We start from the raw sequence: 21,409 nt of genomic DNA on the forward strand, positions 1-21,409 counted from the left end.
TCTTTCAGGATCCAACTCTGTGTTATTCTTGAGTATGAAAACCGACCAGAAGGAGTGGGTCAATACAGTACAAAAAACACTAATAGTACCAAGATAATCCAGAAATAGCATAATTTTATTAGAAAATCACAAAAAACACCTGATTGGCACAAATCACACAAAGACATTCTTTTTGCGCATGCAACAAATTTTCCCGTCTTTTTCAATTCCAGTTCCATCTACACGCTGAATTATTGGATAATATAGTGTCAACAATGGCTACTCCAGTGTATTGCATGGTGTGTGTAAATAGCGTAATTGCGCTGTACACTCATGCACCATACTGGTGTCCCCCTAAAAATATATAAAAATGGAAAAACATCAGAATATACCCTGCACTCTAGTTGTGACTAGTAATATGGCAACCTAATTTATTTTTGTGAGTGTTTCCATTCAAGACAAATGTCTATGTGTTTTGTTTCTGCCCTGCGGGTGTTGTGTTGACACATCCTATATTGCACTCTAAATATACCCAATGGAGTCAATTTAGATCTATATAAACTGCTTAACTGTGGTTTATTTGCATTGAGTTCAAATATAATCTTCTGGTATATAATTGGAATAGCGGCCGATCCAGACGCCCTCATGCAATATGGTGGTTGCGGTGCGCCTGGCGGTCTGCACATGCGCCGGACTGGGTAACCGCCCGCCGCTCCTGGATGACGATTGTCGCGCAGTAATTGCGTGACCCTCCTCCTGTGGACCGGCTGGGCGTGGCCTTCAGCGCGTCATACATGACAGACCGCCGGGCACCATGTGAAGAGCACTCACCATTTAATACTACTCAGGTGAGTTAAAACAGACGGAGGACAGGCCAGCCAATTACATCAGTATTCCGATTAATGATAGCCTATCAGCAAATAGGACATAGCTTTTCCACCTACTTAAGGGACTATCCTCCTCACACCAGCCAGTACCTCTTGAAAAAGCTGAACGCGAAACGTGCGTTGGGGAGCGAACCGGTGGTGTTGCTGTGTGGTATACCTTAGCTGCTTGGTCAGTATTTTCTATGTGCCGATTATAATTTAATTCACCTTATTGCCTCAGCTAGCCTTTGTGGTGTGTATTATCACCCCCAAATTGTGGTATCTGTTATACAATATATGCATATGGGTTGTATCATGCAATGTGGAACCATAGTAGTTAGGTGTAATAAACCTTCTTACTGATGACCAATCAAAATTCTTGCACGTGCACTTTATTAATATATACTAGCAGTTCACCATCGGTCCTCTTGGTTTTTTAAATGTATTGTGACCTGTGTTAAATGTGTGTTTTGTTCCAATCATGTGTTTTTTTTGTGATTTTCTAATAAAATTATGCTATTTTTGGATTATCTTGGTACTATTAGTGTTTTTTGTACTGTATTGACCCACTCCTTCTGGTCGGTTTTCATGCTATAATCAGGGTTGGGCCCTGAACTTTGTTTGGGCTATATATAGGTTCCTTATTCTTGAGTAGGCCTGGCTCCAAGGAACTGAAATCAAACAGACAGATTCCCCAGCAGACTCATCGCCACTCATATGGAACATCTGCAAGATCTTTGGAACCCCAAAATCTTCTGTATAAGGCACTCTGCTTTGTCCTGCGGTAGGAAAGTCTTTTGAGAGTCAGAAACTAATTCTACTCCTAGGAATCTTATCCTTTTTGATCGAGTGAGAGAAGATTTATTTTTGTTTATGATCCATCCTAACACTGTAAGGACGTTTAAGAATCTTTGGGTTGCCTCTATATTCTCTCCATTTGACCTGACGACAATCAGGAAGTCGTCGAGGTAGGGGATAATGATTAATCCTTCCCTGCGAAGGTAAGCGACCATTTCCACCACTAGCTTTGTGAATATTCTGGGTGCGGAAGAGATGCCAAATGGAAGTGCAACGTACTGGAAGTGGTGCAGGGTACCTCTCGGATCTTTTATTGTAAAACATAGAAATTCCTGTGAGAGTTGGTGAATGGGAATGTGATAATAGACATCTTTGAGATCTATTGAGGACATGAATGCCCCTTTTGGTATGAGGGGGATTGTGGATCTGATGGATTCCATCTTGAATTTTCTGTACAGAATGGATCTGTTTAGTGGTTTTAAATTTATAATAGTACGGAAAGAGTGGTCGGGCTTCTTTACTAGGAAAAGGTTTGAGTAGAAACCGTCCCCTTTTTCTGAATTTGGGACCCTTTGGATTACACCTGAGCTTGAAAGTCCATGAACCCCCTGTCATATCTTGGGTAATTCTGACCTGTTTTGTGACGAGGTTACAAATATTTTGGGGGGAACTGAAGAGAATTCTATCCTGTACCCCTGAGCAATAATGTTTAGTGCCCAGGGATTTGTTGTGATCTGCCTCCATGAGGATAGAAAACTTAACAGTCTGCCCCCCACCTTGGCATCATTGCTTACTAGATTGTCTGTTTTGAGGGTTAAGGCTGAAACGCCTTCCTCTTCCCCCTTTGGGGTAACTCCATCTGCCTGCCTTTCCTTTTCCCCTATATGATCTCTGATGGGGTTGAAACTGCCGAAAGGGTTTCCTCTTTTGATCCTTATCCCCCGGAAAACCTTTTTTCTTGTCAGCAGCCTTTTCCAATATTTTGTCTAGTGTAAGGCCAAAAACAAACTCTCCTGAGAAAGGGCTTGTACATAGACCAGGCTTTCATCCATAAGGCCCTACGGACGGCATTAGATAGAGCCAGGCCCGTCGCTAACAGAAAGGCAAAACAAGCAATTGCTTGGGGCCCCGAGCTGGCCCAGGGCCCCAAGCAGAGCCGGTGCTTGTTTTGCTTCCTTTAAGGCTGCAGCCGCCTGAGCGCTCTATAGAGTTTCCTGTTCCCGGCCGGACTGACAGGAAGTGTACACTGAGTGAGTGCTCACTTCCTTTTAGTCCGGCCGTGGCCGGGAACAGGAAACTGAATCTCCTGACCTGTACCACGCGGTTCCCGGACGGACTGAGTGACAGCCAGGAGGTAGAGGAGGAGAGCTCGGTAGAGGAGGTAGAGAAGGACACAGGGAGGGGGGACTAAGAAGGACATGGGGTAGTGGAGTAAGAAGGGAGGGGGGAGTAAGAAGCACACGGGGAGGGGAATAAGAAGGACACAGGGAGGGGAGTAAGAAGGACAGGGGAAGGGGGAGTAAGAAGGACATGGGGTGGGGTTGGGGGAATAAGAAGGACACAGGGAGGGGGAGGGGGGAGTAAGAAGGACAAAGGGAGGGGGGGAGGAGATGAGAAGAACACAGGGAAGGGGGGTGAGGAGAACACAGAGAGGGGGCCGGTGCAGAGCTCTAAGGGACGAAAGAGAGAGATCTATAGGAAAGGGGGCAGGACAGGGAGCTCTTTCACACTATGTCGCCGCGCACACACACATAATGCATCAGTAAAGTGACACTTTTATCCCTCCACAAGGGGGCCCCTCTCTCAGCAGCCAGCCAACCACGTGATCTCGGCTGCCGGCAAAAAAGAAAACCTCCTCGGAGTCGGCAGTCATCATGAAGCGGAATTATGCTTCAGGAAGCCAGAAAAGAAAGAAGAGAAAGGAAGAGGAGGATAAGAAAAAACAAGATACTGGTAAGTGATAAATTACATACACTAGATAAAATAGCTCTACTTGTCTTGTATAAATGGTGTAATTTTGCAGCAGGTAAGCTTGGCACTTGAGATCAATTCATCTCTCTACACTTTTCCAGACCATGTAGCCACTTTCCCATTTGACATGCTTAGGGTTTTGCTTTTAAGATGCTAATCTAGTTCCCCTAATCAGATGTGCATGGCCCTAGCCACGGATGTTGCTGCTATGTTAGCTTTTACGCTGAACATAGACGATTCCCAGGCCTTTTTTAATAATCCATCAGCTTTGTCCATGGAGGTCACCTAATTAGGAGGAGTCCTCAAATAGTAACACAGTTATTTTAACCACCTTCACCGCCTGAATGTCTACTTTGGGAGTTTCATTAAAGATTTTACACTCAGACTGATCAAAACAGTCTGTTACTAAATTGATCCTCTCCGGATCAAGCCACTCATCCATAATTATTTCTCTTATGTTCTCATTTAGCGGAAAAACAATAGATTTCTTAGATCTAAGGCCTCCAAACATCTCGTCCTGGACTGTCTGTGGCTTAGGTGTGTCCACAATCCCCATAGTGGATCTGACGGATCTTAATAGTTCTTCCATCTGTTCAGATGAGAAAAAATATGTCTTATCCTCCTCTATGATCTCTCCCTCTGATAGAGGATCTTCCTTAATAACCTGTTTAGAGGAGACCAAAAGTTTTTCAGAGGAGGACTGGACAGAAAGCTTATGTTTTTTTGGAGGATGAAGGGGGCCACTGGGAGTTGATATAGATGCTAAGGAGGACTTTATTTCATCCTGAATAAAAGATTTAATCTCCGATTTGGTTGCTCCTACTTCCATATCTCAGACAGACAATACTTGCAAATTTTTTTCTTATTATTTTCAGGAAGTTTCTTAGAATAGGCATTGCATTTTAGTAACTTTATCTTTTTTTGTAAATTCTTTATTTTTGAGAGAATTTTCATAGATAAAAGAACAATGATACATACACTCTTGTTCTAATACAAAATTAATATAAAAGAATACGAGAAAATATTTCCGACATCTCATATTAAGGCACACATTGTGACTGCAGGCATTTTACATAAGAATAGCCCTATCCTATGGATGAGAGAATAAAGGCCAATACAGACATAGCCAGTATAGTTTTTACAAGTCAGCAATGTATTTGTATCCCTTGTAGTATTTATACATAGACGGTGTAAGAATACATTTAAATGAGATCACACTTTTATGGTGTATGTCTTGTTAGAGGCTTCCAAGAGAGTCATGTATCAAGAAAACAAAAATAAATAAGGTAGTATAAGTTGAAACAGAAACTAAACAAGAACCAGGGTCATTAAATAGTATCTAAGGCCTTTCCTACAGAGAGCTATAATCATATCTGTTGTTCACTGGAAGGGCAAGCAACTCTATAAGTTACGGGTTGGTGTTATTTGACAAATATGGGCATGTATGATGAGTCACAAATGGTAAAAGTGATTAACGCCTTGGGTGCTGATGTATGCATGTAGGTAAAAGTAAATGTAAAATAGTCACAAATAAGGAATACAATTAATCTGAATCATCTGTTGTGTGTTGGCTGAGATATTTAATATCTCTGATTTGTCATAATTAACTATGAAATTTGAGATTTCTCCATAGTCTGTCAAAATCTTCAAAATTTCTGGGATAGCTTCTTTGGGATTAGTTATAAATAATAAAGCAATTCCAGAGTTAAGATTAATAAGGTCGGGGACAAAGGGCAGCCTTGTCTCGTCCCATTTAATATACTAAATGGCGGGGACAATGTGCCATTAATTAAAACTCTGGCTGATGGGTTACGGTAAAATGAGAAAACTGCAGTTATAAGCATTGGTGGGAAGCCAAAGTGTCGCAAAGCACCCTCCATAAAAGCCCAGTTGACCCTGTCAAAGGCTTTTTCTGCGTCCGTTCCCAAAAGTGTTAAGGGGATGTTATGTTTCTTTGCGTAGTTAATAGCATGTAGGGCTCTACTTACATTATGTTTACCCTCCCTGCCCTTGACAAAGCCAACCTGCTCTTCATTTATTAACTTAGGGAGGAGCCTTGCGACACGATGACTTAACAGCTTAGCCCAAAGTTTAACATCTACGTTAAGTAGTGAGATTGGTCTATAACTAGTACATTTGGTGGGATCCTTCCCTTCTTTGGGGATAATTGAAATATGGGCAATAAGCGATTGTGGGGGGAGTGATCCTCCCTTCAGCAGGAAGTTACACATACTTGCAAATTGCAGGATGAGAGATTTCTGGAATTTCCTGTAATAAATGACAGAGAGCCCATCTGGCCCTGGGCATTTCCCGGGGGGGACACTTGCGAGTACCTCTGTTACCTCATTTACAGTTATCGGTGAGAACAATGCATTCCTATCAATTTCAGTTAGTTTTGGGACATGAACCGACTAAAGAAATTAATCTATTTTTTCGGTCGATTGTGAAGGGTCAATTTGTTTTAAATTGTATAGCTTTGAGTAGAAGTTAGCAAATTCTTTAGCTATGGATGGGGTACTAGAAACGTTAAGCCCCTTATTTGTTTTTATGTTAGGTATGAAAGCCTTTTCTCTTTGTCCTTTTATCATTTGTGTGAGGAGTTTTGAACCTCTATTACCATGTATGTAGTGTTTAAATTTGGCTACTCTAAGGGCTTTGGCGGATTTGATGTTTAGGAGCTGTCACAGAAGGTGTGCAGGAAACTAAAAAACATAAAATGAATATACGACTGACTGGATCCAAAACTAAGGAACAATAAGGGAGAGCCCTGCATCAGACCTGGCTCTCTCCCTGACTGCTCAGCCTATGCAAAAATCCCAATGGTAGATGATCGCATATCCTCTTACCTCGACTGTATAACACCTGAACACCCTATAATAGTGAGGGGACACAACCACCGGCTCCCTACTCTAGATACGGAGGGAGTCAGGGTCACCTGGGATCCAGCAAACAGAAAGACACAAATAAATGAACAAAACTTATCTTGTAGAAGACTCAGAAGTAGGAGCAGCATGCACACACTCCAGGAAGCTGTATAAACTGCAAAGTGAAAAGGATTTAAAGGGATGCAATCAGTGCAACTACATGACAGCTGAGAGAGGCTAACGAGATGAGAAAATGAAAGCAAAACAAAGGAACCTCAAGGAGGAGGTTCTAGGCGTCTGTCAGAGCTTCTCAGATGTCTGGTGGTGACAGTACCCCTCCTTCTACGAGTGGACTCCGGACACTCAGAGCCCACCTTCTCAGGATGGGACCTATGGAAAGCCCTGCTGAGACGAGTGGCCTTTATGTCCGTCACTGGGACCCACATCCTCTCCTCAGGACCATAACCCTCCCAATGAATGAGGTACTGGAGAGAACCGTGGACAACACGAGAATCCACAATCCTAGAGACCTGAAATTCAAGATTACCATCAACCACAATCAGAGGAGGAGGCAAAGACGAGGGTACAATGGGTTGGACATAAGGTTTTAATAAGGAATATGAAAAACATTATGGATCTTCCAAGTCTGAGGAAGATCAAGACGGTAGGCAACAGGATTGATGACGGACAAGATTTTGTAAGGCCCAATAAACTTAGGACCCAACTTCCAGGAGGGAACATTCAATTTGATATTCTTAGTAGACAACCACACCAGATCACCAACATTCAGGTCCGGAGCAGGCACACGTCTCTTATCCGCCACACGCTTATATCTCTCACTCATGCTCTTTAGATTATCCTGAATCTTTTGCCAAATAGATGACAACGACCAGGAGAATCTGTCCTCATCAGGTAAACCAGAAGACCCCTCTCCCGAGAATGTCCCAAACTGCAGATGAAACCCATATGCACCAAAAAATGGTGACTTATCAGAGGACTCCTGACGACAGTTATTTAAAGCAAACTCAGCAAGCGACAAAAAAGAACACCAATCCTCCTGATTCTCCGCCACAAAACAGCGCAGATATGACTCCAGATTCTGATTGATGCGCTCTGTCTGGCCATTCAACTGCGGGTGGAAAGCAGAAGAGAATGACAACAGAACCCCCAAGCAAGAACAGAAAGCCTTCCAGAATCTGGAAACAAACTGTGTGCCCCTATCAGAGACTATGTCTGAAGGAATACCATGCAATTTGACAATGTGATCAATAAATGCCTGCGCCAGCGTCTTAGCATTGGGCAAGCCAGGAAAAATGATGAAATGCACCATTTTGCTAAAACGGTCCACCACCACCAGAATCACAGTCTTCCCTGAGGAACGAGGCAGGTCTGTAATGAAGTCTATGGACAGATGTGTCCAAGGACGGGAAGGAATGGGTAAGGGAAGGAGAGGACCTGATGGCCGTGAATGAGGGACTTTGGCACGAGCGCAGGTCTCGCAGGCTGCCACAAAACCCTCAACCGACTTACGAAGCGCTCGGCCACCAGAATCTCCGAGCGATGAGATCCACTGTGGCTCTTGCCCCCGGGTGCCCAGCAAGGACAGTATCGTGGTGTTCCTTAAAAATCTTGTGTCTTAAAGCGAGAGGCACAAACAACCTCCCAGGAGGACAAAGATCAGGAGCCTCTGACTGGGCTGCCTGAACCTCTGCCTCTAATTCAGGATAAAGAGCAGAGACCACCACACCTTCAGCCAAAATGGGACCCGGGTCTTCAAAATTCCCACCTCCCGGAAAACAACGTGACAGGGCATCCGCCTTCACATTCTTAACCCCAGGGCGGAACGTGACCACAAAATTAAACCTGGAAAAGAACAAAGACCATCTGGGCTGTCTCGGGTTCAGACGCTTGGCTGACTCCAAGTAGGCCAGATTCTTATGGTCATTAAACACGGTATTAGGGTGTCTGGCTCCCTCTAGCCAATGGCGCCATTCCTCAAAAGCCAATTTGATGGCCAACAACTCCCTATCTCCCACATCGTAATTTCTCTCTGCGGAGGAGAGTTTCTTCGAGAAAAAGGCACACGGTCGCCATTTGGCAGGAAAGGGACCCTGAGACAAGACCGCACCCACACCCACCTCAGAAGCATCAACCTCAACTATGAAGGGTAGAGAAATATCAGGTTGTACCAAGATGGGAGCGGAAGCAAAACTCTCCTTGATATTAGAAAAGGCCTTACGCGCCTCTACCGACCAGGAGTAAAAATCTACCCCCTTTCTAGTCATATCAGTGAGTGGTTTGACAACAGAGGAATAATTCAAAATAAACTTCATGTAATAATTGGCAAAGCCCAAAAAACGCATCAGCGCCTTCTAATTCTCAGGAGCTCCCACTCAAGCACAGCGCGGACCTTCTCGGGGTCCATGCGAAAACCTGAAGAGGAGAAAAGAAATCCCAGAAATTGAATTTCTGGAACTGCAAACACACATTTCTCCAGTTTAGCGTACAATTTATTCTCCCGCAGGATGAGCAAGACCTGACGTAAGTGTTCCCTATGAGTTTTGAAATCAGGACAAAAAATAAAAATGTCATCCAGATACACTAATACAAATTTCCCCATTAAATGATAAAAAAATGCTGTTCACAAAATGCTGAAAGACGGCTGGAGCATTCATCAAACCAAAAGGCATAACCAAATTCTCAAAATGGCCCTCAGGAGTATTGAAGGCCATCTTCCATTCGTCTCCTTCTCTGACCCTGACCAGGTTGTATGCCCCTCTTAGATCCAACTTGGAAAAAACTTTAGCCCCAACAATCTGGTGAAACAGGTCCGGGATCAGAGGAAGCGGATAAGGGTCACGAATTGTGATACTGTTCAGCTCCCTGAAATCCAAATAAGGTCCTAAAGAACCATCTTTTTTCTTAACAAAGAAAAAACCAGCGGTAACAGGTGACTTCGAGGGTCGTATGTGTCCCTTTCTCAGACTCTCAGAGATATAAGCACGCATAGCGACTCTTTCAGGTTGGGAGAGATTGTATAAACGAGATTTAGGCAGCTTGGCGCCTGGGATGAGATTAATAGGGCAATCGTACTCCCTGTGCGGGGGCAAGTCGTGAACACCACTCTCAGAGAAGACATCCGAAAATTCAGAGAGAAAAGATGGTACAGTCTTAGTAGAAACCTCAGAAACAGATGTCGTGAGGCAATTCTCTCTGCAAAAGTCACTCCAACCATTTATTTGCCTCGCTTGCCAATCAATGGTGGGGTTATGTTTAGTGAGCCAGGGTAGCCCCAACACTAGAGGAGTAGGCAACCCGCTAAGGACGAAACATGACACATCCTCAACATGAGCATCACTCACAATCAAACGAATATTGTGAACTATGCCCTTTAGTGATTTCTGAGAAAGTGGAGCGGAATCATTAGCAAAAACAGGTATATCCTTTCCCAAAGTGCATACCTGGAAACCATGAGTAATAGCAAATTGATTATCAATGAGATTGACAGCTGCTCCACTATGTACAAAAATCTCACAAAAAATGTGCTTGCTCTCTAGCGCCACCCTGGCAGGTAGGACAAAACAGGAACTACAAGCAAACGGAAAACCTTCAATTTCCGCATCAACCTTTCCAATGGTAACAGATGGAACTTTTTTAAAGGATTTTTTCCTTTTTGTTTCTTTATTGCTCTCAAAAAACTGCCTGAATCTCCTAGAGGGACAAACATTTGCCAAATGATTTATACCTCCACAACAGAAACAAACCTTCCCATGAGGGCTGAATCTTCTATTGTTAGAGGCAATCAAACCCAGCTGCATGGGCTCCTGCTCAGAAGGGGTTGACAGCGACTGAGACCCCTGTGCACTGAATGGGACCGCCGCACTGTCCTGGGATTGAGTATGACAGGAAGGAGTGATCTCTCCTCTCTCTCTAAGACGCCTGTCAATACGAACGGCCTGAGACATGGCAGAGTCCAAGGAGGTAGGCCTCTCATGAAAGGCAAATGCATCTTTCAATCCCTCTGAAAGACCATGGCAAAATTGACTTTGGAGTGCAGCATCATTCCAACCAGTATCAGCTGCCCATCTCCGAAATTCTGAAGAGTATATCTCTGCGGGTTGTTTACCCTGATATTAAAGACTTAATCTAGACTCAGCCAGAGCAACACGATCCAGATCATCATATATCGGACCCAGGGCTAAAAAGAATTCATCCACTGAACGGAGGGGCCGTGCCCCCACCGGCAGAGAAAAGGCCCAGGACTGAGCGTTATCCCTGACCAGCGATATGATAATCCCCACCCTCCGTTCCTCATCACCAGAGGAATTGGGACGTAGGCGAAAATGGAGTTTGCAAGCTTCTCTAAAACGCACAAAATTCTCACTACCCCTGGAGAACGTATCCGGGAGCAAGATCTTAGGCTCAGAACAAGCTCCATGAACGCAAGCCGAACCGGTCACTTGAAACTGAGAAACAGTCTTACGGAGATCTGCTACCTCCAATGAAAGACCCTTTGCGTTCAGTCAAAAGTAAAACCGGATCCATGCTTGAGACGGTTTCGGCGGTTTATAATGTCACGGAAGGTGTGCAGGAAACTAAAAAACATAAAATGAATAGACGACTGACTGGATCCAAAACTAAGGAACAAAAAGGGAGAGCCCTGCATCAGACCTGGCTCTCTCCCTGACTGCTCAGCCTATGCGAAAATCCCAATGGTAGATGATCGCATATCCTCGTACCTCGACTGTATAGCAACTGAACACCCTATAATAGTGAGGGGACACGACCACCGGCTCCCTACTCTAGATACAGAGGGAGTCAGGGTCACCTGGGAGCTAGCAAACAGAAAGACACAAATAAATGAACAAAACTTATCTTGTAGAAGACTCAGAAGTAGGAGCAGCATGCACACACTCCAGGAAGCTGTATAAACCGCAAAGTGATGCACTATGGGAAAAGGATTTAAAGGGATGCAATCAGTGCAACTACATGACAGCTGAGAGAGGCTAACGAGATGAGAAAATGAAAGCAAAAGAAAGGAACCTCAAGGAGGAGGTTCTAGACGTCTGTCAGAGCTTCTCAGATGTCTGATGATGACAGGAGCTCTCTCAACTGACTTCTAAGTTTAGTGATATCCGTGCAATTGGTATCTGTGGTGGAGAGCTTGTTGATGTTTTCAATAGATGATATTTGGGCAATTATAGAGTCTATTTTTGCAGTCCTTTGTTTACGCACCCAAGCTCCCAGAGCTATGAGTTCTCCTCTAATGTAGGCTTTGTGAAATTCCCAAACAATAGCCTCATTTACAGACGGAGAGACATTAATCTCAAAGAAAGTTTTTAGTTTACCCTCTAGCTTAAGCCTATCCTGTTCGTTCTCCAATAGAGTGTCGTTTAGTCTCCAGGACCATTCTATAGTAGGAATACCCTTCAGTTGTATCTCCAATGAGATCGGGGCATGATCTGAGACCAAGATTTTGCCAATAGTTACTTGTTTAATCCTCTCAATAATATGATTAGAAATGAACAAAAGAAGTGCCTTAACCACAACTTAGTCAAGAGTGTGGTCTAGGTAGTATAAAGAGTGGAGGGGGTGGGGATGTACACTAAGAAATAGGGACTAAAATCACAAGTATAAAAGAATAGGTACAAAAATGACAGGGAGAGAGAAAGGAGGGGAGGGAGAAACTGTGTATTACACAAAGCCTGTTTGCGGTCACACAGCGAAATCTGATTGCAGATGCGCTGACTGAGGAGTACTTTAACTCCCACTTCACCATGGGCTAAAAACAGGTCGTCCTCTCCAATCAGCGCATCTTCAAACATTCCCATTTTGATATATCCAAGAATTGCGAGTTACCTCGCCTACGGGAGAAGCATCAGGGTAGGGAGCTATATCAAAGGGCAATGCAGTAGAAAAAGTAAGTATTGCCCACAGTAAGACACCGGGATTATGGGGAGTATGTATCCTATAGCTCTGTATGTGTATGTTGGTATCTCATCGATCCTCCAAATTTCCCAACCAGCTCCAGCACAACTCAGATGACTCAGCAAATCGCAACTACGGGATCTGACTGGGAAACCATAGAGCACATATACAACTAAAACACTAAAATACAGCATGTATAAGCTCATTAAAGTGTGATAGCACTACAAATAATAGGAAACATTTCAGTGAATAAATATCAGGTTCAAGCATTTCAGGAGTAGGGATGAGCGAACCCGAACTGTATAGTTCGGGTTCGTACCGAATTTTGGGGTGTCCGTGAGACGAACCCGAACCCGAACATTTTCGTTAAAGTCCGGGTTCTGGTTCGGTGTTCGTCGCTTTCTTGGCGCTTTTTTAAAGGCTGCAAAGCAGCCAATCAACAAGCGTCATACTACTTGCCCCAAGAGACCATCACAGCCATGCCTACTATTGGCATGGCTGTGATTGGCCAGTGCAGCATGTGACCCAGCCTCTATTTAAGCTGGAGTCACGTAGCGCCACACGTCACTCTGCTCTGAACAGTGTAGGGAGAGGTTGCAGCTGTGACTGTTAGGGCGAGATTAGGCAGTGATTAACTCCTCCAAAACACTTAAGTCAGTGATCGATCTACAGCTGTAGATCATTGAACTGCTGCTATTCAATCGCTCACTGTTTTTAGGCTGCCCAGAGCGTTTTTCATTCACTTTTTTCTGGGGTGATCGGCGGCCATTTTGTGTCTTGTGGTGCGCCAGCACAAGCTGCCACCAAGTACATTTAACCATCAATAGTGTGGTTATTTTTTGGCTATATCCTACATCAGGGGCAAGCTGTCACCAAGTGCATTTAACCATCAATAGTGTGGTTATTTTTTGGCTATATCCTACATCAGGGTCAAGCTGTCACCAAGTGCATTTAACCATCAATAGTGTGGTTATTTTTTGGCTATATCCTAAATATGGGGCAAGCTTTCATCAAGTGCATTTAACCATCAATAGTGTGGTTATTTTTTGGCTATATCCTACATCAGGGTCAAGCTGTCACCGAGTGCATTTAACCATCAATAGTGTTGTGCTGCCTTTGCAATGTATATTACATGCTTGGCACTCAGTAGTGTCTGTTTCTTTAAGACCCTCCATTTTCTTGAAGCCTAGAGGCGGGTCTTCTCTGTACTCTCTAGGGCTTGCTGGGACATATCCTGTTCAGTCCAGCTCTGGGTACTATAGTGACCAGATCCACAGGACATCTTAAAGCTATTACAGATTGCAAACCTGACGAACACCAAAGCCTGTGAGTAAAGGGGTTTTGCTAGTTCAGCTTGTGTAGAGAGATGTTAGACATTGCAGATAGATAATGTGTGTTTCAGTGTAGTAAGCAAGCACATGTTAGTTAGGCCCTATCTTTTGTATTAGCTATGTATAATGTATGTTGCTTGAATTAGCCATGCTTATATTTCTCTTTTTATGTTTGTTTCACAGTTTTACCTCACATATCATCCCATATCATATCATATGAACATTATTGTACACATTCCTGTTCATTATATCTCAGTAAAGATTGCATCAGTTCAGCAAACTAGCGCATCTTTCATTGGGATTGGGTTTATACTTGATGTTAAGCTGTGTACCTGAAGCAACACGCAGCCGAGACATTACAGTAAAAAGGCTTTAAAACGTTGTCAGAAGCAGTTAAACAGCTTTAAATCGTCCTCCGCAGTAAAAGGACTAATAACTCCTTTCAGCCACGTGGAGTGAAACGAAAGTGAAACTAATTTCTCTCACTCACTACAACACTGATACTGCCTGTGTCCAGTCATCATCATTATCCACGCTGCCAGCTAAATCAAGATGCAGAACACAGGGAACAACACTCTGACAGTTAACCCTCAATGCTCCTATAAGGAAGATGACACACACAGCTTGCCAAGAATCAAGTCTAGATACACAACACTGTCTAGAGCATTCAGTCAAACAAATCTGACTTCAGCTAGCGCCGATTCAGCAAGATCTAAGCGTACTAGTTCTAGACGTTCAGGCATCACCAGTCTGTCATCGGCTAGCGACAAAGCGACTAAAGCAAGAGCAAAAGCAGAGGCAGCTTGCGCCATGGCTTCTTATGCGGAGCAGGAAGCTGAATTGATGAGAGAGCAAGCAAAAAGTGAATCTGAAGCACTTAAAAAGAAAGCAGAAGTGGAAGCATCTTTACACTTACTCAAACAGCAGAAAAACGCAGCAGCAGCCTTAGCCGAGGCAGAAGTTTTCACAAGGGCTGCTGAAGCTCAGTTTGATGGCATAGAAAACCAGATGTCATCCCACAGCGCAATCCAACGCACCCGTGAGTACGTACAGTCACAAGCAACCATGTACACTGACCAGCAGTACAATGATGCACCTAGGTCTTCATTGACTCCACCAGCAATCAGCAACTTTGATACTACGCAACATTGCAAGACTAAATCAGAATCTCAGTGTGGGAAGTCAAGCGGTCGCATGCTTAGAGACCAATCTGCCAACCCTCCAAGAGTTCAAACGGATGCTCGCGTACTCCCTCCTCAAGCAAATACAAGTCTGGATTATAGCAGAAAGACTTACAACAGACGAGAACAACCACCTAAACAAAGTGGATTCAGACAAGCGCCTCATCAGCCTTACCAGCCGCAACCATACCCTGAGTTTACACCCGAGAAGTATTCGCCAGACGCAACAAGTGCTATAGAAGTGGCAAAATTCCTGATGCACCGTGAGATAGTGGGCGCTGGTCTCATGAAATTCGATGACCGTCCAGAAAACTACTGGGCCTGGAAATCATCTTTCCTGAGCGGTACCCAAAACTTAAACCTGACAGAGAAAGAAAAGCTTGACCAGCTTGTCAGATGGCTAGGACCAGAGTCCACTGAGCAAGCCCAAAGGATCAGATCAGTACACGTTCATGACGCAGCAGCAGGACTTGCAATGGTGTGGCAGAGACTAGAACAATGCTATGGATCACCTGAAGTGATCGAGGATGCTCTTCTGAAAAGGATAGAAAACTATCCAAGAATAACAAATAAGGATTACCAAAAGCTGAGAGGTTTGGGAGACCTACTCTTAGAAATAGAAGCCGCTAAGTCTAGTGGATATCTGCCAGGTCTCTCATATCTGGATACAGCACGTGGAGTTGAGCCCATAATCGAGAAACTTCCTTACAACTTGCAAGAAAGGTGGGTAGCTCAAGCTTCAAGATACAAGAAAGATCATCATGTTGCATTTCCACCATTCGCCTTCTTCGCTGAATTCATAGAAGACCAAGCTGAAATACGCAATGACCCAAGCTTTGCTTTCCTGAACAAGAGAACGGCAAGCTTCCCAAAGGTAGAGCAGAAACCTCCAGGGCTTTACAAAGAACGCAGAGCAACAGTTTCTGTAAGGAAGACAGAAGTTCCGCCTGAATCTGCAGCTAATCAGGAAGACAACACAAGGAAGAAAGTTGAGGAGTCAGACAAAATATGTCCTATCCACAATAAGCCTCATCCACTAAGAAAATGTCGCAGTTTCAGAAGTAAGACGTTAGAAGAGCGCAAAGCTTATCTTAAAGACAATCGCATTTGTTTCAGATGCTGCGCTTCAATTCAGCATCTTGCAAAAGACTGTACAAAAACAATACAATGCACAGAGTGTAACAGTGACAAACACTTGTCAGCACTGCACCCGGGACCACCACCATGGAAACAAGAAGTTCAAGCAACTCAAGAAGATCATGGTGGGGAGCAAGGAGAGAGTGCAACGCCAGCAGTAAGCTCAAAGTGCACTGAGATCTGTACAGAGCAGGGCCGCTCAAGATCGTGCTCCAAGATATGCTTAGTCAAGGTGTATCCAGCAGGTTTTAGAGAAAAAGCAATCAAGATGTACACAGTCATGGATGAACAGAGTAACAGATCTCTGGCAAAAACAGAATTCTTTGACCTCTTCGGTGACAAAGGAAGTCCAACTCCATACACCTTGAAGACTTGTTCTGGAGTTGTAGAGACAATAGGGAGAAGAGCAAATAACTACATCATCGAGTCTTTAGATGGAAAGACAAAGGTGACTCTACCTACCCTGATAGAATGCGATGAGATACCAGACGACAGGTCAGAGATACCCACACCTGAAGTTGCTCGTCATCACCCTCATCTGGTGCGAATAGCAGACCAAATACCAGCACTAGATCCAGATGCTGCAATCACCCTTCTACTTGGGAGAGATATTCTCAGATTGCACAAAGTCAGAGAACAGTACAATGGGCCACACAATGCACCATTTGCACAACGCCTTGATCTCGGATGGGTCATCGTTGGAGAAGTATGTCTAGACGGACTGCACAAACCATCAAAGGTAAATGTCTACAGAACACATCTGTTGCAGAATGGTCGTACATCTTGTCTTTGCCCATGTACCAACAGTCTACACATTAAAGAGAGATTAGATAACCCAACACATCATCGGAGTATCCAGAGGTGCATGGAAGACTTAGCCTCAACTGGAAATACAGATGAACTGGGTTGTAAGGTGTTTGAAAGAACACGAGACGACGACAAGCCAGCACCCTCGGTAGAAGATACCCTCTTCCTCGAGATCATGGACAGAGAAGTCTACAGAGACAAGTCAGGCAGCTGGGTAGCCCCTCTACCCTTCCGGTCACCACGCCATCGCCTTCCTGTCAACAAGGTACAAGCAGAGAAACGCTTCAGTTTGTTGCAGCGCACTCTACAAAGAAAGCCAGATATGAAGAAACACTTCCAAGCCTTCATGCAAAAGATTTTTGACAACGAGCATGCAGAAAGGGCACCACCACTACAAGAAAACCAAGAACACTGGTACTTACCAATATTTGGAGTGTATCATCCTCAAAAACCAGGTCAGATACGTGTAGTATTTGACTCTAGTGCGAAGCACGAAGGCATCTCACTAAATGACGTCCTTCTCAGCGGACCTGACCTGAACAACACACTCCTTGGAGTACTCATCAGGTTCAGGAAAGAACTTGTAGCAGTAACAGCAGATGTACAACAGATGTTCTACTGTTTCTTCGTTCGAGAAGATCACCGAGACTACTTAAGGTTCCTGTGGTATGCAGACAATGACTTTAACAAAGACATCATAGAGTACAGGATGAAGGTACATGTGTTTGGAAACAGCCCTTCCCCAGCTGTAGCTATCTACAACCTGAAACGAGCAGCACAGCAAGGTGAAAGACATGGTCAAGAAGCCAAACAGTTCGTCATGAAGAACTTTTACGTGGACGATGGACTTGCTTCTTTCTCCAGCAACGAAGAAGCTATTAACGTCCTGAAAAGTACAAAAGAAATGTTGGCAGAATCCAACATAAGATTGAACAAGGTAGCTTCCAACAGCTACAGAGTCATGGAAGCATTTCCAATGGAAGACCGTGCTAAAGACCTCAAAGACTTAGATCTAGGAACAGAATCACCACCCTTGCAAAGAAGTCTTGGGCTTAGTTGGGACTTAAAGACTGACAGTTTCACCTTCAGGGTCTCCAGAGAAGAGAAACCATTCACAAAAAGAGGTGTCCTATCTACAGTCAACAGTCTTTATGACCCCCTGGGATTCGTAGCACCAATCATCATGCAAGGCAAAGCTTTTTTGAGACAGATCACTACTGAGCAGGAACAAATTGACTGGGACGTACTTCTTCCTGACGAGAAGCGAATGCAGTGGAAGGTGTGGAAAGACTCATTGTTAGAGCTTGAACAACTCTACATTTCAAGACCGTACGTATTTGTTTCCTTGTCTGCTACAAAGAGGAGAGAATTATGCGTATTCTCTGACGCTTCCACTATGGCTATTGCAGCTGTAACTTACCTCAGGGTAATAGACACTGAGGGACAAAGCCATGTTGGGTTCATCATGGGAAAATCTAAACTAGCTCCCAGACCTGCTCACACTGTCCCACGTCTAGAACTTTGTGCTGCTGTCTTAGCGGTAGAGATGGCAGACATGATTACGACTGAACTGGACATTGAGATCCATGCAGTGAACTTTTATACGGACAGCAAGATTGTGTTAGGATATATTCACAACTCTTCAAAAAGATTTTACACATACGTGACCAACAGAGTGACACGTATCAGAAAGTCTACAAGTCCAGATCAGTGGCATTACATCAGCACGGACAAGAACCCAGCGGATCATGGGACAAGATTGGTGTCAGCCGCTGTACTCAAGCAAACTAACTGGTTCGTAGGTCCATCGTTTCTTGGTAAGCCAGAAATCAAAGAGACTACTCAGGTAGAGACCTTTCAGCTCATAGAACCAGATCAAGACAAAGAGGTAAGACCTCAAGTTGCAGTTTGCAAGACTTTAGTTACCAAAGACAGTCTGGGCGCCCATAGATTTGAAAGGTTTTCTAGATGGAAGTCACTGACTCGTGCAATCGGAAAACTTATCTGTCTAGCCAGATACTCCTCCAGAGCTACTAATACTGATCAACGTAGCAACGACCATCTTGAACAAGCCAAGGTCGCGATCATCAAATGCGTCCAGCAGGAAGTCTTTAAAGAAGAAATTCAAAGCCTTCTGAAAAAGGAAGAGATTTCTCGACACAGTTCGCTCAAGAAGTTGAACCCTATCCTCGACGAAGACGGAGTACTAAGAATTGGAGGTCGTTTGTCGGCAGCGGATATGACTATCCAAGAGAAACATCCCTTCATCATACCTAAGAATCATCACATCGCTCTTCTTCTGGTAAGACACTATCACGAGCAAGTTGCACATCAAGGACGACACTTCACTGAAGGAGCAGTACGGTCAGCAGGATTGTGGATCATAGGAGGTAAGAGACTAGTCTCCAGCGTGATCAGCCAATGCGTTACCTGTAAGAAGATTAGAGGGAAACTTGAGGTTCAAAAGATGTCAAACTTACCTGCAGACAGACTTGCTTCAGATCCTCCGTTCACTCACGTAGGTCTAGACGTTTTTGGACCATGGAACATCTCTTCTCGCAAGACTAGAGGAGGCAGTGCCGAAGGTAAACGCTGGGCTGTTCTGTTCTCTTGCTTGAGTACTAGAGCAGTTCATATTGAAGTGATTGAATCTTTATCCACTTCAAGTTTCATCAATGCCTTGAGAAGATTCTTCTCTATCAGAGGACCAGCGAAATTGATTCGTTCAGACCGCGGCACAAACTTTATTGGGGCCTGCAAGGAGTTGAAAATCATCTCTACAGACTCTGAAACAGGTTCCTATCTTCAAGATCAAGGATGCACTTGGACTTTTAATCCTCCACACGCATCGCATATGGGAGGAGCATGGGAGAGGATGATTGGAGTAGCTCGTCGTATTCTGGATGCCATGCTCCTGAAGGTTGGGTCTACTCGCCTCACTCATGAAGCTTTGACTACACTAATGGCTGAAGTCGTGGCCATTATGAACGCCAGACCTTTGGTTCCAGTGTCTACAGATCCAGAGATGCCATCAGTCTTGACACCCGCAATGCTGCTGACCCAGAAGATGGAACCAGTGACAGCTCCCACTGGAGACTTTGACCTCAAGGACTTGTATACTAAGCAATGGAGACAAGTTCAAAGCCTTGCGGACATTTTCTGGAAGAGGTGGAGACAGGAATACCTGGTGACACTCCAGCCTCGCAAGAAATGGCAAGATGACAAACCCAACTTACAAGTTGGAGACATTGTCTTATTAAAAGACACTCAGGCCCACAGGAACGAATGGCCTATTGGACTCATTGTGGGGACTGATCCTAGTGGTGATGCTAGAGTTAGAAAAGTTGAAGTTAGAATTGTTAGACAGGGCATTCCCAAGGTGTATGCTAGGCCAATTTCTGAAGTAGTTTTACTTCTGTCCAAAGGTTAGTGGCATAAACAATGGTACGCCAGGTGGGGAGTGTGCTGCCTTTGCAATGTATATTACATGCTTGGCACTCAGTAGTGTCTGTTTCTTTAAGACCCTCCATTTTCTTGAAGCCTAGAGGCGGGTCTTCTCTGTACTCTCTAGGGCTTGCTGGGACATATCCTGTTCAGTCCAGCTCTGGGTACTATAGTGACCAGATCCACAGGACATCTTAAAGCTATTACAGATTGCAAACCTGACGAACACCAAAGCCTGTGAGTAAAGGGGTTTTGCTAGTTCAGCTTGTGTAGAGAGATGTTAGACATTGCAGATAGATAATGTGTGTTTCAGTGTAGTAAGCAAGCACATGTTAGTTAGGCCCTATCTTTTGTATTAGCTATGTATAATGTATGTTGCTTGAATTAGCCATGCTTATATTTCTCTTTTTATGTTTGTTTCACAGTTTTACCTCACATATCATCCCATATCATATCATATGAACATTATTGTACACATTCCTGTTCATTATATCTCAGTAAAGATTGCATCAGTTCAGCAAACCAGCGCATCTTTCATTGGGATTGGGTTTATACTTGATGTTAAGCTGTGTACCTGAAGCAACACGCAGCCGAGACATTACAAGTGTGGTTATTTTTTGGCTATATCCTACATATGGGGCAAGCTGTCACCAAGTGCATTTAACCATCAATAGTGTGGTTATTTTTTGGCTATATCCTACATCAGGGTCAAGCTGTCACCAAGTGCATTTAACCATCAATAGTGTGGTTATTTTTGGCTATATCCTACATCAGGGTCAAGCTGTCACCAAGTGCATTTAACCATCAATAGTGTGGTTATTTTTTGGCTATATCCTACATATGGGGCAAGCTGTCACCAAGTGCATTTAACCATCAATAGTGTGGTTATTTTTTGGCTATATCCTACATCAGGGTCAAGCTGTCACCAAGTGCATTTAACCATCAATAGTGTGGTTAGTTTTTTGGCTATATCCTACATATGGGGCAAGCTGTCACCAAGTGCATTTAACCATCAATAGTGTGGTTATTTTTTGGCTATATCCTACATCAGGGGCTTGGCTGTGCATGCTATTTTATTGAGGGGTGAAATACAATTGCCAAAA

General features: G+C 44.0%; 1 protein-coding gene and 1 long non-coding RNA gene across 2 annotated transcripts; both read left to right on the plus strand.

The window, feature by feature from the left end:
• The first annotated feature begins 13,520 nt into the window (after positions 1-13,520).
• On the plus strand, positions 13,521-14,017 carry LOC122924371. Its single transcript, XR_006387396.1, has 2 exons — positions 13,521-13,732; positions 13,921-14,017. It is a non-coding gene; the product is annotated as an uncharacterized LOC122924371 (long non-coding RNA).
• A 4-nt stretch (positions 14,018-14,021) lies between these two features.
• LOC122924370 lies at positions 14,022-20,828 on the plus strand. Its single transcript, XM_044275393.1, has 2 exons — positions 14,022-20,543; positions 20,732-20,828. Exon 1 carries the CDS (start codon positions 14,290-14,292, stop codon positions 20,290-20,292), a length of 6,003 nt encoding a protein of 2,000 aa, XP_044131328.1. The 5' UTR covers positions 14,022-14,289; the 3' UTR covers positions 20,293-20,543; positions 20,732-20,828.
• Positions 20,829-21,409: the final 581 nt, after the last annotated feature.

Source organism: Bufo gargarizans, chromosome 1 (genome assembly GCF_014858855.1).
Source record: "Bufo gargarizans isolate SCDJY-AF-19 chromosome 1, ASM1485885v1, whole genome shotgun sequence".
In the NCBI taxonomy this organism is placed as follows: domain Eukaryota; kingdom Metazoa; phylum Chordata; class Amphibia; order Anura; family Bufonidae; genus Bufo; species Bufo gargarizans.

Coding starts and splice junctions, on each gene's coding strand:
- LOC122924370 (XM_044275393.1), top strand. CDS start 14,290: ATGCAGAACACAGGGAACAACACTCTGACAGTTAACCCTCAATGCTCC.